Source organism: Vigna angularis, chromosome 4, assembly GCF_016808095.1.
Source record: "Vigna angularis cultivar LongXiaoDou No.4 chromosome 4, ASM1680809v1, whole genome shotgun sequence".
In the NCBI taxonomy this organism is placed as follows: Eukaryota; Viridiplantae; Streptophyta; class Magnoliopsida; order Fabales; family Fabaceae; genus Vigna; species Vigna angularis.
The window spans coordinates 37,079,519-37,094,104 of record NC_068973.1 but is presented as its reverse complement, the minus strand read 5'-3'; the positions used below and the strand labels follow the sequence as shown (position 1 = coordinate 37,094,104).

Here is a 14,586-nt window from a genome sequence, read left to right as displayed (position 1 = left end):
CCACTCCTTTTGTAAAATAGTGCAAGACCAAAACACATGCAAAAGAAAAGTTGCATTGCCTTATGCCAGTTTATATGCTTAGTGCTTTCTTCTAAACTAACTAAAAGTTTTAACACGTTCTTTATAGAAAAAACAAAAAGTAGATTCCAAAACCATAAAAAACAACTCACTTTTTCCTAAGTGGTGCTGTTAGAAAAAGCTTCATTTTTCAATCTCATCTCAAACCGTTGAATAAACTGATAAAGTATCTTTCAGTGTTATATTCTTTGAAATGAGTTATTCTTAACGTTAGTGGCTAAATCAACTTACGATTGTTAAATTCTTACGGTATTGCCAAATTCAAACAATTTAGATTTTTACAACGCGCTTATGTAGTTTCTCAATAAATTTAAAGTATTGGTCATCATGATTGTATAGTTAATTAAGGCAAAGTTTTGTTTATATGGAAAAAAATCATTAAATATATAAGTAATGATTATTGATTGAACATTTATATTATATATATGTATAATTTTGTTGAACTTACTTTTCATATCATACTATTATATATTATTCTCATATTTCTCTCTCTCTAACTATTGTCTGATATTGGCTTTTAGTGGTTGACCGACCAAGACCTGCTTTGGTTGTGATTGCCTTTGATGATTAATATTTTCTTTGGATGAATAGACAGAGAAGAAATGAGAACTGAAATAAAGCGTAAACACGTTAAAAAAATATTATTTGAAGAATTTAAAGATAAGAAATCAATTTGAGAAAAGAAAATCACCACAGATGACAAAATGGAGAGAATATCATCAAATAGTTTAAACACTAAATAATTATTAATAATTTAAAAATTATAATTTTTTTAGTCAAATCTATTTGATATTTTTTTTATCAATGTTTACCAGATGTTTTTTGACATACAATGATGAAGAATTGAAAAACCAAATTGATTGATGATTGAAATTGTTTTTAATTGATTTCTACCGCAATTATCAACATTAACATTAATTGAAGTCGATTTTTCTATATCATAGGGTCGTTATTTTTCTCTTCTAGTTCTCAATTAATGTAAATTGGATTTCTCCACGTAACATTTATAAAACAAATCCTAGCTTGTCCAAAACATTTTCCAATCAATATTAAAAAAAATCATAATGAAATATTTGTTAAAAATAATATTAATGTAATTGATAAAAAAATAACCATAAACATTAAAAAAAAAAAAACCGCATTAGATTAAGATCATAACACTTAAACTTCGACTAAATCAATAATTTCTCAGATTCAATCAAACTAACGATCGATATCTTACCATCTCAACAAAAATAGAACAGAAAGATGCATTAAAAGAAGAAAAAAAACAAGTTAAAAATATAAAAAAATTAAATTCCTACTTTTTTTACATGAAATTTAAAACTATTTAATTTTACGCAATCTAGTTATTTTAATAAAATTCTAAAATTTTAATTTCTTTTAAAATTTCTTACATAAACAGCATAATAAAACATTTTTCAATTCTGTGTATAATGAATCTTTATCTTCAAATTCTCAATGTATTGAATAAAAGTCATACGTATTAGATACGTTTAAAATAATTTAGCAAAGCATGATCTTAATTATAATTTTTCTATAAGTTATTAATTGGACTCCTCATCGACCCTTGTGTTTTAAATTTCTCTAGTTTGGATGGAATATATGTGAAGGTGAGTGGGAATGTAATTTGTCAAGGGAATGTCAGATTTATTATATTATGTTGAAAATTCTCAAACGACTTCGAAATCAAGAATAGTAGCAATTCATAATATGTTCTTCCTTTTAAATACGAAACAATTTTTAAAGATAGGACTACAATGAAAATATAAAGTTTTAAAATAAAAAATACCTTGAACTCGGTAATTTACTTTACCATGTTATTTTGTCAGTCTTCTGAAGTTAAAATTATGAAAAATATTTTTTGACACACCTAATTTTTTATCTTCGTTTGATATTATTTTTTTTTACTTTTTATTTTTTTCTTCTTAAAAAATATATTTTTATAATATTTTATCTTTATACTAAGTGTGAAATAAACGTAAAAGTGTATCGTAATATCGTTATTTTAAAATTATAATAAAAAAAAAAAAGCAAAGTTAATCACGTGATCCGTATTTGGAATATTATTATAAACTTAATATAAATCTAACTAGATAGATTATGATAATATCATGTTAAGATTAAATTTTAAATTTAATTAATCTTAAAGAAATTGATTTATAAAATAAAATTTACACACTAATATATTTTAGATTTAAATTTATTCTTATATACGGTAAGACTTCCAACATTTTCCATTTACTTTCAATAACAAATAAAAGAAATAGCATACCTTTAAATAAAGAAGTATCTTCCTGCAACAAAGAAAATCTGCATAGCAGAACCTTCCTGTAATAGGAAAGAAGCTGCGTATCAGTAAAGGACAAAAAATAAAGTTTTAAATAGAGAAGGAAACAGAGGGCAAAACCTCCCACATGCATCTAGCAGACCCATCTCAGTCATAAATCAAATTTTGCAGTCATAACTTTGCTGAACCAGAAAAGAAAAAAAAAAAAACATAAAAAGACGTGTGAGATGGTCCTCATATTCACATGCAACTCTGATCAGGTTTTCAAATTTTCTTGGATATTTTTCTGGTTTACCTGCCGAACAACTTTAGCCAGCATTTACACGAAGCAAAGTGGTGTAATACAGTTGTGTTCTGATATAGTGCAATTTGTGCTCCAACTTGTCAATCTGGTATGGTCATGATCTTTCGGTTTGGTGGCTGTGCCCTGTCATATTTATGCAGCCGAGTTACTCTCCGGACTTATGCTAAACTTTAGCATGTCTTGAGTTTAAACTCTCTCTTTTTTTATTGGTTTAGAAAATTTTGTACCTAAATCATCTTTATATTTTTTTGATGGGTCACAGTTTGGTTTGAGCATTCAAAAATTTTAACCTTAAATGCCAATTAACTTAAAATAATGTCACTCAATTTGTTAGAAATGCAAACATAGTACATATGTGAATTCTAAGTTTCACAAGAGATGAGAAAAATTGTGATATCTATAAAGAAAATATACAAATAAAATGTTTTCGTAGTAAAAGAATGTGAGAAGTCCCACATTGTTAACTAGAAATAAAATTAATTTTTAGCATATAAACGGATGCAAACCTCATTTTATAATCTAATTTTGTGAAATTGAGTTAGGCTTAAGTTCAGTTCTTAACACATAGTTAAGTTATGACTTTCTAATAATCTTATTAAAATTATACATATAATTTATTTAGTTAAAGATGTACTATATTTATATAATTTATTTAAAATAAAATTATTTTTATATTAAACAGTTTAATTTAATATAAATCTATAATAAAAAAGCTGATTAAATAAACTTATAACAAAAACAATCTGAAACCAATTAATCTAATAAATTAATGGATCAAATATAAATTTTAAAATATTAAATTCAAGTTATACTTAATTAATAAGGTTGGATTCAAATATGATCCAATGACTAATGCTCAACCCTAATGTCATGGTAATAATTTCAATTAATGTGACATTATGTCAAATCACATCTAAAAACATATGCAACCAATAACCATTTAATCTAACTTCGGACACCAAGTGCTCCATCTTGTGCTAACTCCCCTAACATACCATCAACGACTTAAAAAACCAAATTTAGTATAATTGTGTTAAAGAGATAAGTCTATTGTTTTCTAAACAAACAAGAATCAAAGTTAATTGAATGAATTTGGTTTTGCAGGATCTATAAGTTAATTGAATGAATTTTGAATATTAGAAATTTAAATGAGTTAAAACTTAACCTTTAATAAAAATAAAAAAATAAAAAATAAACATACTTTAAGATGTATCATAGCTTTTTTATATAAGCAATTAATATCAAGTTAATTTTCAGTTTCTATCAATGTAATTGAATTTAAAATTTACATGGTAATGCATTGGAAGACATAATTGCACGATAATATAAAACCTCTTTAGACAGGCTCCATATATATTGATTGTTCTATAAAAATAACCACCATGATATGAACATCCATATTTTACAACTGTTTTATATAGTATGGTATCCTATATTAGTCTAAAAATTTTGCACAGTGATTAATTATTCATTTATTTAGTTAGTTATTGTATATTTTTAATATACACTACATCATCGAATAATGTGTACATAAGTGTCTTTTAGACCTTGATAACACAGTCCGCAATTGGAGATATTCACAATCTACTCACAACACAAAGTGAACTAATATAAAGGTAGTGTCTTTCTTGCTTTATATTCTTCCATACATTGTTCAACATATTTTTTTATATATCTTACTTTTATTAAAGAATTTTCACAAAAAAAAAATCTAGATAAATATATTATGATGTTAGTATCTTGATTAATTTTATAAAAGAAAAAATATATCTTGAAAAGTATATAAATATTTGTTGAAAAAAAATGATGGGCAATATAGTTTATATAGAAGGATCGATGCTCCATGTAATAGATAATAATAAAAATAACAAATTAAAAGCAATATGTTTAGTTGAAATACATGCACTGAATTAATTCAACGTTTTGGCGTAGAAGTATGATGTAGATTTCCCGAGATGGCAGAAGCAAGTGCTGCAGTGAAATTAGGATCTCTGGTCAAAGATGTAGCCATTTGTTGAACTAAAAACTGCTGGACCAATGACTTTTGCCCATTCATGTCAACCACTCTTGACTGGACCAATTCTAGCGCTTCCCCACTTTCACTTTTCCCTGAATTCCCCGATGTCTCCGTTTGATGTTCACCATGGTTGTGTTCTCCTTCGTACGTTGTCACCAACACACTTCGATCCTCCACGCTTCTCTGCACCTAATTAACAAACATCTTCATCATCGGTTACAGAAAACAAATCAACATTCATCACTGTACTCGTCTACTGATTTACCTTCTTCTTCACTGGACAGCCCGGAGCATAGGAACACTTGAAGTAAGCCCTAGGAGAAGGGTTATCTCTGGTCACTTTTTGACCATATTTTCTCCACTGATATCCGTCCCTCACATACTTCAACACCCAAAAACATATTAAGCATCTTTTGTTAGTTCTTAGAACCTCCAAATACCTATTCATAAAATAAAATAGCCTATTTGATATTGATCATGTAAAGGAACCAAGTAATTTAACTCATCAAAATTTGTGATTTCATACATATACGCAAGGATATTTTCATAATTACTCAAACAGTAACAGTAGCAGATGAATCTTAAAAGATGGAACTTACCAAGCTGGTATCAGATGCATCTGTCCGTACAAAAACTTTGTGAACCTTTGGGGTGGTACTTTGCTTAGGCTTTTTGAACGTCTCTTCCTCACTGCTGCACTCTGTGAGGGCGTTGACGCAAAACAGATTCGCGCAATTCTCACTGTCAACCTTTCTTTTCAGCGATGCTGTTTCTTCTTTGTCAAAATTTGCTTTCTTCAGTCTGTTAAACTCACTCAAATGTTTCTGCAAAGCAAGACAGTTCTCGTATACGTGGTTCAGCGTCGCAGTTAGCATCTTGTTCTCACAGTTTAAACGCCGCAACTCTTCAACCAAAAATTCTCCCTGGTCACAAAATTTCCAACGCAATTAGATCATCGCGAAAAAAGGTTCATTTCATATGATGGTTGCTGTTACAGTGTGCATGTGTGTGTTTGTATATACATATACTAACCGCGATGTCCGTGTGTGAAGAGGGAATAACGTTAAGGTTGAGAGAAGTGTCGACACAAGTTGGTTCCATGGAAGAAAGATTTGCTTCGGAATCAAGGGACATAGGGAATGAGAGAAGCTACAATGGTTTGGTTGACGCAAAACGAGCGATGAGATAGATTAGTTTAATTGGATATAAGAGAATGAGACACGGAACTTATATATATATATATAGAGAGAGAGAGAGACAGACAGACAGAGACAGAGAATGAAAATAATATATGAGAGCGAGTTGAAGACTTTTATTATTATTTGTTGCGACGAAAGTGGCACGAAAGTGAGGACGAGAAAACAGTCTCGTACAGTTCCTTCATTTCATGCTGTCCGTAATTAAAACCCCGGACGCGCATTCCGCAGCTAAAAAGAAGCTTCTTGTATTTCTTAAAAAAAAAAATATATAATAATAAGAAGAATTAGTGTACTCACAGTGTAGAAGCTTTTTATAATAAGTGTCTGATTAAACAGTTGTTTTTTTACTTTAATTATTTTTATATATCGTATTATTACTTTTTCTTAAGATGTTTGCATGGAATGTAAGAGAAGAGGGTTAAGAGAAATAAAGTTTATTTTGTTTTTTAACAATTTTATTAATTTAATATTTTTTTATATAAATTGTGGTTGGACAGATGAATTTTTTGAAAAAGAAGAAAGAAATGTTGATATAGTAAGAAGAATCTGTTGATGGAATGGTCAATCTGAAAGTTTTGCATTGATTGACCGTAAAATTATCTCGTTGACTAGAATATATGGAATGCAAAAGAAACAAAAATATGCATAGAGATTGGAGTAGATTCTTGTTAGTTTTCTTCGGTGTTGACCGTCCTTTAGCACTTTCTTGGTTATTACATGTGAACTCGAGCACCAAGTCTATGGCTTCAATTCCACTTTTTCTGATTCCTTTTTCTTGTTCCACTCTACTACGTCTTAAGCATCTTTCCCATTCTTGCTATTTCTCCATTTCTAGTACTTTAATTCAACACCCCATATTTAATATCTATTTCAAACGTAAACATTCAGATGCATTTCTTTCCAAACTACTTCATGCATTTAATGTCCTAACAATTCAAGACAGGGAACTATGTCACATATTCTCATAACTTGTGAGTTAGGAATCAAATATTGATAGAAAATAATACCAATAGTCATAGTAGGAAAACATCAATTATCAATAAATATTCACAAAATCAAATATAAATATAAACAAATATAAACAAATATTTACAACAAGTCATTACATCAAAGCAATGTTATTTTTAAATTTAAACGGTAAAAAAAAACATGGAACACACACATACATACTAACAAATGATAAAAGAAAGAATCATGTGTGGTGCAAACATTTCAACCTGAACAAAATAAAAATCGTAATTTTACTACAGTTTATAATGAATATATCAATCAATTTTTGTTATTTTTTAAAGACGGACAATTTTACATACTTTTATTTAAATTAAAGATCCCTTTTCATATGAGCTAAATAAGACAATAAATTTGACTAGTTTAGATGCAATTTGTTCATTTTTACAACAATTATCACGTAGTCTTAGTGCATAAATGACTTGTAGTGGATTGATAGCGTAAGAACTTCTATGTTGAATAAATAGGTGGATCATTTGAAAAAAAAATACTCTTAATTACTTGAGAGAACTTAAAAGAAAAAAGAAAAAAGAAAAAAAAAGAGAGAGAAGGGACCACTGCAAGATTTTAAATTATTAAAAGGAAAAAAAACATATTCTAGCTCTCGAACCGAGTAAAGGGTTTTTTAGATTTATAAAATCAGGAATCAAACTACATGAACGATTTTTAGTTTTTGTCTCTACTGGATGAAATATAGTGAAAATAACAAATTTAAGAGATTGAAATATAACCAGAAGACATACACCAATGAGAGGTAAATGAACTATCTTAATTTTCTTTTTGAATCATATTTGGTAATATTAAAAATAATAAACAATGTATATTAAAGAAAAATTCTTTTTTAAAAATATATAATTTACTTATTTATTATAACTATTTTCTTTATGCATCCAAACTAATGGAAACAAATTTCTGCTTCAATTTTTTTAATTCTTCCAAATTAATCTGTTCGAGCAAAATTTAGATTCATTATTCCAATCATTTCTATATTTTTTTATCAACACTATTCCTCATTCCAAAAGAAAAAAACAACAATTTAATAATACAATTAAACAAAATTATCATACTGTCATTTTTTAATTAGCAAGATAAGAATATTCTGTATTCTCGTATGGGATGTTCTCTCTAATTTTATTTGGCTCATTAAATAGAGGATACACTAGTAATAAATCAGGATTCTAATGCGGGTAATGTGTTTTGGTTGCAGTGACAGTTTTGTAATTATAACGATTTTATAGGCCTCGATTCAAGGAGAACCGAGTCAGAAAAGCGTTTATTACCTTGGTTGCTATAAGATCGAAGCATAAAAGCCTGCAAATATCACGTGACCCCTACACGCATTAAATTAGACATCGCTTAACCAAATAATTGAGTTAGTATGGCTTGACATTTTCCGAACTCTTTCTTTTTTCTCTCTCTCCTTCAACAATGCATTCACTCCACTCTTTCCTCTTCTTGGTCTTCTTTTTTCACCATTCTCACCCTTACACACTTGTCAACGTTAGTCCCTCGAACAACACTCTTCAACGTCTCCAACATCCTCGCCGCCGACCTCCACCGCATCTCCGGCCTCCGTACTTTGCCTCAATCTCCGCTCACCTCCGACGCTGCCATGAGCTTCGGGAAGTGCTTTGCGGACCCCCGCATCGGATCCTCGCCGCAGCGCCTCCTCGGTGCCTCCAACGACTATGTCGCTGCCTTTAACGACTGCACCGGTGCATCTCGCTGCTGCTCTTTGTCGCCCTCTGCCGCTGCGTCCAACGACGTTGCTTCCTCCTTTGCTGCCTCCAACCACTTCAGACAATGCCTCCATTTAATCGCGTTGAGGGTGGTGCATCTCATTGCCTCCAACGACCTCGGTGCTCTCTCCATCGCTGCTCCCACCACTGCCTCCAACGACCACGGTGCCTTCAATTTTGTCACAGTGAGGGTTGTGTATCTTGCTGCCTCCAACGATGTTTTTGCGTTTCTGCTCCCTCCGTCGCCTCCTCCCTCCGCCACTCCTCCCTCGTGGCACATCATCTCCTCGATCGAGCAGAAGGAAGAGAGCCGCGGCAACGAGGATCACGTCAGCGTCATCCGCGACTATCGATCCAAGATCGAGTCCGAGCTCTCCAACATCTGTGACGATATTCTCAAGCCCCTCAACTCTCGCCTTATTCCCTCGGCTTCCTCCGGCGATTCTAAGGTCTTCTACTTCAAGATGAAGGGCGATTACCATAGGTACCTCGTCGAGAGCACTCTCACTGCATACAAATCGGCTCAGGTTCGCCCTTTTTTTCCCTTTCCATTTCTTTTTTTTTACTGATTTCTTGATTCAGATCTATTCGATTTATTATCCAAACTTGCGTTTATGGCTTGTAATTTTACAATTTTTGTTAACCTGTTTGTGAAATTTGCACAATTTAGTCAGTGCGATTTTTGTTAACCTGTTTGTGAAACAGGTTAGATTTAGAGAATATTTTGGCCTTTGTACCTGACCTGAGTACCATGGACTATATTATTTTTAGTCTCTGTTATGAAAGTTTTTTGAAACCAGTTGCAAGAGCACAACTTTACTGTAAGATGTTCTGTTTTGATGGCATATTTCAAACTAATGCTAGAATCTTTATCCTTTTGATATGCACTAGGCTTTTGATGAAGCGATTGCTGAATTGGATACACTGGGAGAGGAATCATACAAGGATAACACTTTGATCATGCAACTGCTTCGTGATAACCTCACCCTTTGGACCTCGAACAAGCAGGTATTTTAGTTTGCCTAAGTTCCTCCTTCGCGTTTTTTTTTGTATTCTTATCAACAACTTATTGATGAAATTTCATGTGCTTTCAGGATGATGGAGCAGATGAAATTAAAGAAGCAACACCGACACAATATGATCAGTAGAGATGTTTTACTGCTAATTAGAATTGAACTTCTCCTCTGTATCTTTTTGAAGGGAGGTGTTTTTTGCTTATATCTTTGGTGCTGGAATTTTAGGCATTCATGTCTGTTATGAATTGTGGATGTGCATACCTCATTTAAAAAAAAGGACTCTACTGCCTCGGTTCAAGCTACAACCGAGGCATAAAGTCCTATGAAAAAAAAATTTAAAAATCAAAAACTCTATTGCTTCGGTTAAGGCTGAACCGAGGCCAAATCCCCTCCTTTTATGCCTCGGTTTGCACTCGAAGTAAAAAGTAATTGACTTTTTGCCTCGCCTGGATATGCCTCGGTTCGGAAACCGCTGCTTATAGACAAAAATAATCGTTGTCGTTTTCTCTTACTGTACTAGTGTTACATTAAAAATGCCATTTCAAATTTACTAACATGTGAAAACTGATTAATTTATACACAAATTACACTTATGCATCAATTAATTAGGTAATATTCAGGGGGTGACTAGTGTTCAACTTGTAATATATATATTAATTGCTTCCAAATTCATGCCTTTTTTTACATTATTTATATGCCATCTATCATCATACTAAATTTGAAAATGGTAAACTCAACTTCTCCCTATTTTTTAATTTTTTTTAGAGAACTATATTTACTTCGTGGATGTATATTATTGGATAATTTTCCCATTTAACTTTATTTATGAATAAATAAGTAAACTTTATTTATGTTCCTCTAACCAATTATATACTCAACCTCCATTTACTAAGACAATTTTGATGAGTTAATTAAAGGTTTAATGTCTCGACAGGTCCCTATTTTCGGCGTGAATCTCAAATAGGTTCCTTTTCTTTTTGGTGTCTCAATTGGATCCTTATTTTTGTAAAATTGGAGCAATTAGGGGTCTGCCGTCAAATTGAACAAACGTCGTTAAGGAGAGTATTACGTGACATGCTGACAGTGTAGTTTTAATTTACATGGCAATAAAAACGTGTGTCAATTATATTTTTTTTAATTTTTGAATTAAAAAATTAAATGTACATAGTGGAAATATAATTTAAGCAAGGGCAAAGTTGGAAAATCAAAGTGCCGAAAGCCCTATTCTCCTGTGCAATTGCAAAATTGAAATCAAATTGGGGAAGGTGAGTTTCAGGTTCTGGACGTTTGTTTCTTTTGCTTGAATCAAGAATTTCAGCGTTGGAAGCGCTTTCTTTTTCTATTCCTTTGCTTTTGTGGTGGTTTGCGACAACGCATTGGACATTCTTCTTCTTTTTCCCTTTCCCTCTTTTCTTGCGCTGATTCGCGTCGTAAGGGAGGGAGTTTCTTCCGTTTTCTTTTTCTGGTTTAGTTCTGGTTGCAGGGAGGAGGATGCGAAATCGGCGGATCACACGCAACGTTCATCACTCGCGACGGCGATGCCTCTACGGTTACGAGGGTTTCTGCGTTTCGTGGCAAGGGTTTTCATTTGGGGTTTTTGAGTTCTCTGTTTTCGCGTGTGGCCCGCGAATTGGGGGTGGTGGTTTTTGATTCCCTTTCTACAGATTGTAAAATGATTTGGAATTCAACTGTTGCAATTTTGGGGTTAGGTTATGAAATTGGATTTGGAAATTTCTTTGAAGGGCTTGAATTGGGGAATTATTGGGGTTTCTTTTTCTCTCCCACGAACCCTAATTTGGAGTCCAATTTTTTTCCCCAATCTGATTTCGATTTCTCAGTTGCAGTTGCACATAATTTTTTTTCCCAGTTTGTCCTTAAGTTACATGATTTAACATCTGTGCAATCCATTTTTTAATAAAAAAAATCAATTCATACTCGTTTTTTTAATGTCACGTGTGATTAATCAATACAGTCATCATGCCACCAAACCCAAACTTAATGGCCGTTTGTTCAATTTGACGGCAGACCCCTAATTGCTACAATTTTACACAAAAAAGGACTCAATTAAGACGCTGAAAAGAAAAGGAACCTATTTGAGATTCACGCCAAAAATAGGGACCTACCGAGACATTAAACATTAATTAAATATATATGTAATTTTATTTTATTTTTAGAATACTTCACATAATGAGAAGTTTTAAACATACTTAATTTGGAATTAAAGCAGTTATCATTATTTCTTTTATTAAAAAAAGGTGGAACTTAATTTATAACAACAAATTTTGCTACTCCAAAACGTGTTGTAAAAAATTCAAAAAACTTCCTACACGGAAAGCCCACTAAGTTTCATGCGTAATTACGTTGCATGATATCATCTTGCAAGCAGTACGCACGCTCTTCTAGAAGGTTCTTCCACGATAAATTAATTCGCATTTTCAAAACGTCAAATAATAATTATTAGCAAGTATCCATACATATTATTTCTGAACATGTTTACTTTTTTATTATAATTTATTTATATGAAAAACGTTTTTGTTGTAGATAAAGTTTAATAAAGAAATTACGAAATAATAATTGTTATGGATAATCGATAATTTAAGACTTAAGATTTTAGTAAAGTCACACTCTATTTAGGTATTTTTTTTTTGCATAAATCTACGCATACTTTTTATTACAATTTAAACTTTTAATTAAGTCAATGATTATTTATTAGTTTGTTTTTTAAAATACATCTCATATTCTAAAAAAATAAAATATAAAATCACAATAAATAACTATAAATAATTCAATATGTCAACTTCGGTACCACCCACACGGTAGATGAGTAAATTCACGTCAGATCATTTAGGATTGAAAATACATGTAAATTTCGTGTTTTCAAATAAGCTATAGTGAGAGAATTATTTAAAATAAAGTAATTTGAATGACTCTAGTATTAGATGGTTATAATTTTAATCTTTTGATTTTAATTTTTACATCACACAAATTTAAAACTAATCTTCAGTTCTCGTAATTGAAAAAAAAAACAAATAGGTTGATTTAATTCCTCCCGTTTTAAATGTCATTTAAGATTTTGTTTACATAATATTATATTGTAATTTTTCATGTCATCATATATTTTTTAACTTTTTTCAAAAATATTCATTTTAAGGATGTCGTTAGAGGCAAGAACAATTTTTTTCCACAGATTATACCACTGATGATATCATTTGGAGAAAAAGAAAAAGAACTTATCCACACGTATACAAGAAAAATCGACTTAACAGAGAATTTCGTGTATGATGCTAAAACATGTCGTTTTAGTCAGTGAACGGAATTTATCTGATTATAAATAAATATAAATAAATTTACCAGGAAGTTGAAAGATGTAAAGTGTGTTTGTTTAAGTCTAAATTTTATCATTAAGTTACCTAAAAAATATTTTGTTTCATGTTTCATACTTAAAAAGTTAGCTTCCATATAAAATTAGGATTAATCTCAGAGATTACACTGATTAATCATAAAACTACGTCGGTAAGGACAATATAAGATTTAAAAAAGTATGTAGTTGTCGGCCGTAAAAAAAGCAAAAGAAAAAACATACGCGCAAATTCAAGGAAAGAAAGGTTCTTCTAAAATTCAGATTTGAAGATAAAATTGACCCAGACCTTGACTTGAATCAAATACATTAATGGTAATCTTTTCGGAACTTTCCTTAGAAATAAATTAGCCAATTTGCATGCACAAAAACTCAAACTTTGCGTCTCACCAATTAATGAACACATGAGCCTCAAATTGTCCAACTTTCTTAAGATTGTCACAGACACTACACGCTAGTTTAGGTTTTCGTCTCTATCATTTCGCCTTTTTCTATTTTATCATATTTTCTCTTATTTAATTTACCAACACTTTATACAAGTGTTAAGTTTTTCGTATGTTAAATATTTTACGTCAATTATATATAAAATTACTTTACATATTACAAATTATAAACAAGGAAAATTACAACATAATTTTGTAAAAACATATTAAATTAAATTTATTTTTAATATAATATTTGTTTTTCAAATTGAGTTATTCTTTACGTTATGAAGTCTTTTATTGTTTTATCTTTAAATGGCTTTTCAGTAGGTTGAAGAAACAAAATATATTTAAAATATTGTTTTTGACTTTAATTCGATGTGACACTCTTAAATGGATTAGAATAAGTTTTTAGGTGAGGATCGGGAAAGTTTTTGTTCTCATATACAATACTAATATTTTATAATCTAAATAACATTATTAACATCAATTAAATATTTTCTGTTTTAGAGTATGAAAATTATATTTTAATATGTAACTTTTAATTTTCTTTATTTTAAAAGAGGTTAATCTATATGTAATTGATTGGTTGAAATAAATGTAAATAAAATGTGAATAAATATTGAGGAATTTCACTGTAGACATGTTCGAAGTTGAAACTACTCAACTTGTTTGGTTGTGTACTAAAAAAATCACCATCTCATATTTTAGTAATCTATCACTCACATTCAGAAACATTGACCTTATATTTTGTGAGACAAGATAATTGATATTAAGTTACAAACAATATTGTCATTATAAAATTCACATAACTTGAACTTAATAATTTAATAGTTGGTATCTTATATAGTAATATGCAGTTGTTCATTACATATTGGTCAAAATAACACAACAAAGCATCAATAAGATTTTGATCTGTAATTCTATAAAAACTTTTTAATTCAATTATAATATTAATTAGTTTTATATTCTCCCAAAACTTGTTAAATTGTATGGCTTCAAAATTTAATATATTTTATTCCAGTTGGCCTTGTAGTTTAATATATGAACATTAACATTGAGTATGAAGAGGGGCTTTTGTAGTTATGACTGGCTTGCTTCCACATAATTAACATTGAAGAATAAAGAAGCATTTAGGTATTAAGATTCATGTCA

At 30.4% G+C, this 14,586-nt stretch overlaps 1 protein-coding gene and 1 pseudogene across 2 annotated transcripts; one reads left to right on the top strand and one right to left on the bottom strand.

The window, feature by feature from the left end:
- Positions 1 to 4,439: 4,439 nt before the first annotated feature.
- LOC108331075 (probable WRKY transcription factor 40) lies at positions 4,440 to 5,908 on the bottom strand. Of its 2 annotated transcripts, none has more exons than XM_017565693.2 (4): positions 5,722 to 5,908; positions 5,289 to 5,612; positions 4,955 to 5,071; positions 4,440 to 4,872 (listed from the first exon to the last, which is right to left on the bottom strand). In XM_017565693.2, the coding sequence occupies exons 1-4, from the start codon at positions 5,821 to 5,823 to the stop codon at positions 4,588 to 4,590; spliced, it is 828 nt and encodes a 275-aa protein (XP_017421182.1). In that variant the 5' UTR covers positions 5,824 to 5,908; the 3' UTR covers positions 4,440 to 4,587. The 2 variants fall into 2 exon arrangements, with proteins under 2 accessions (XP_017421182.1, XP_017421181.1); XM_017565692.2 differs by having other exon boundaries at positions 4,440 to 4,878; positions 5,722 to 5,907.
- A 2,600-nt stretch (positions 5,909 to 8,508) lies between these two features.
- LOC108330504 (14-3-3-like protein) lies at positions 8,509 to 9,783 on the top strand (annotated as a pseudogene).
- Positions 9,784 to 14,586: the final 4,803 nt, after the last annotated feature.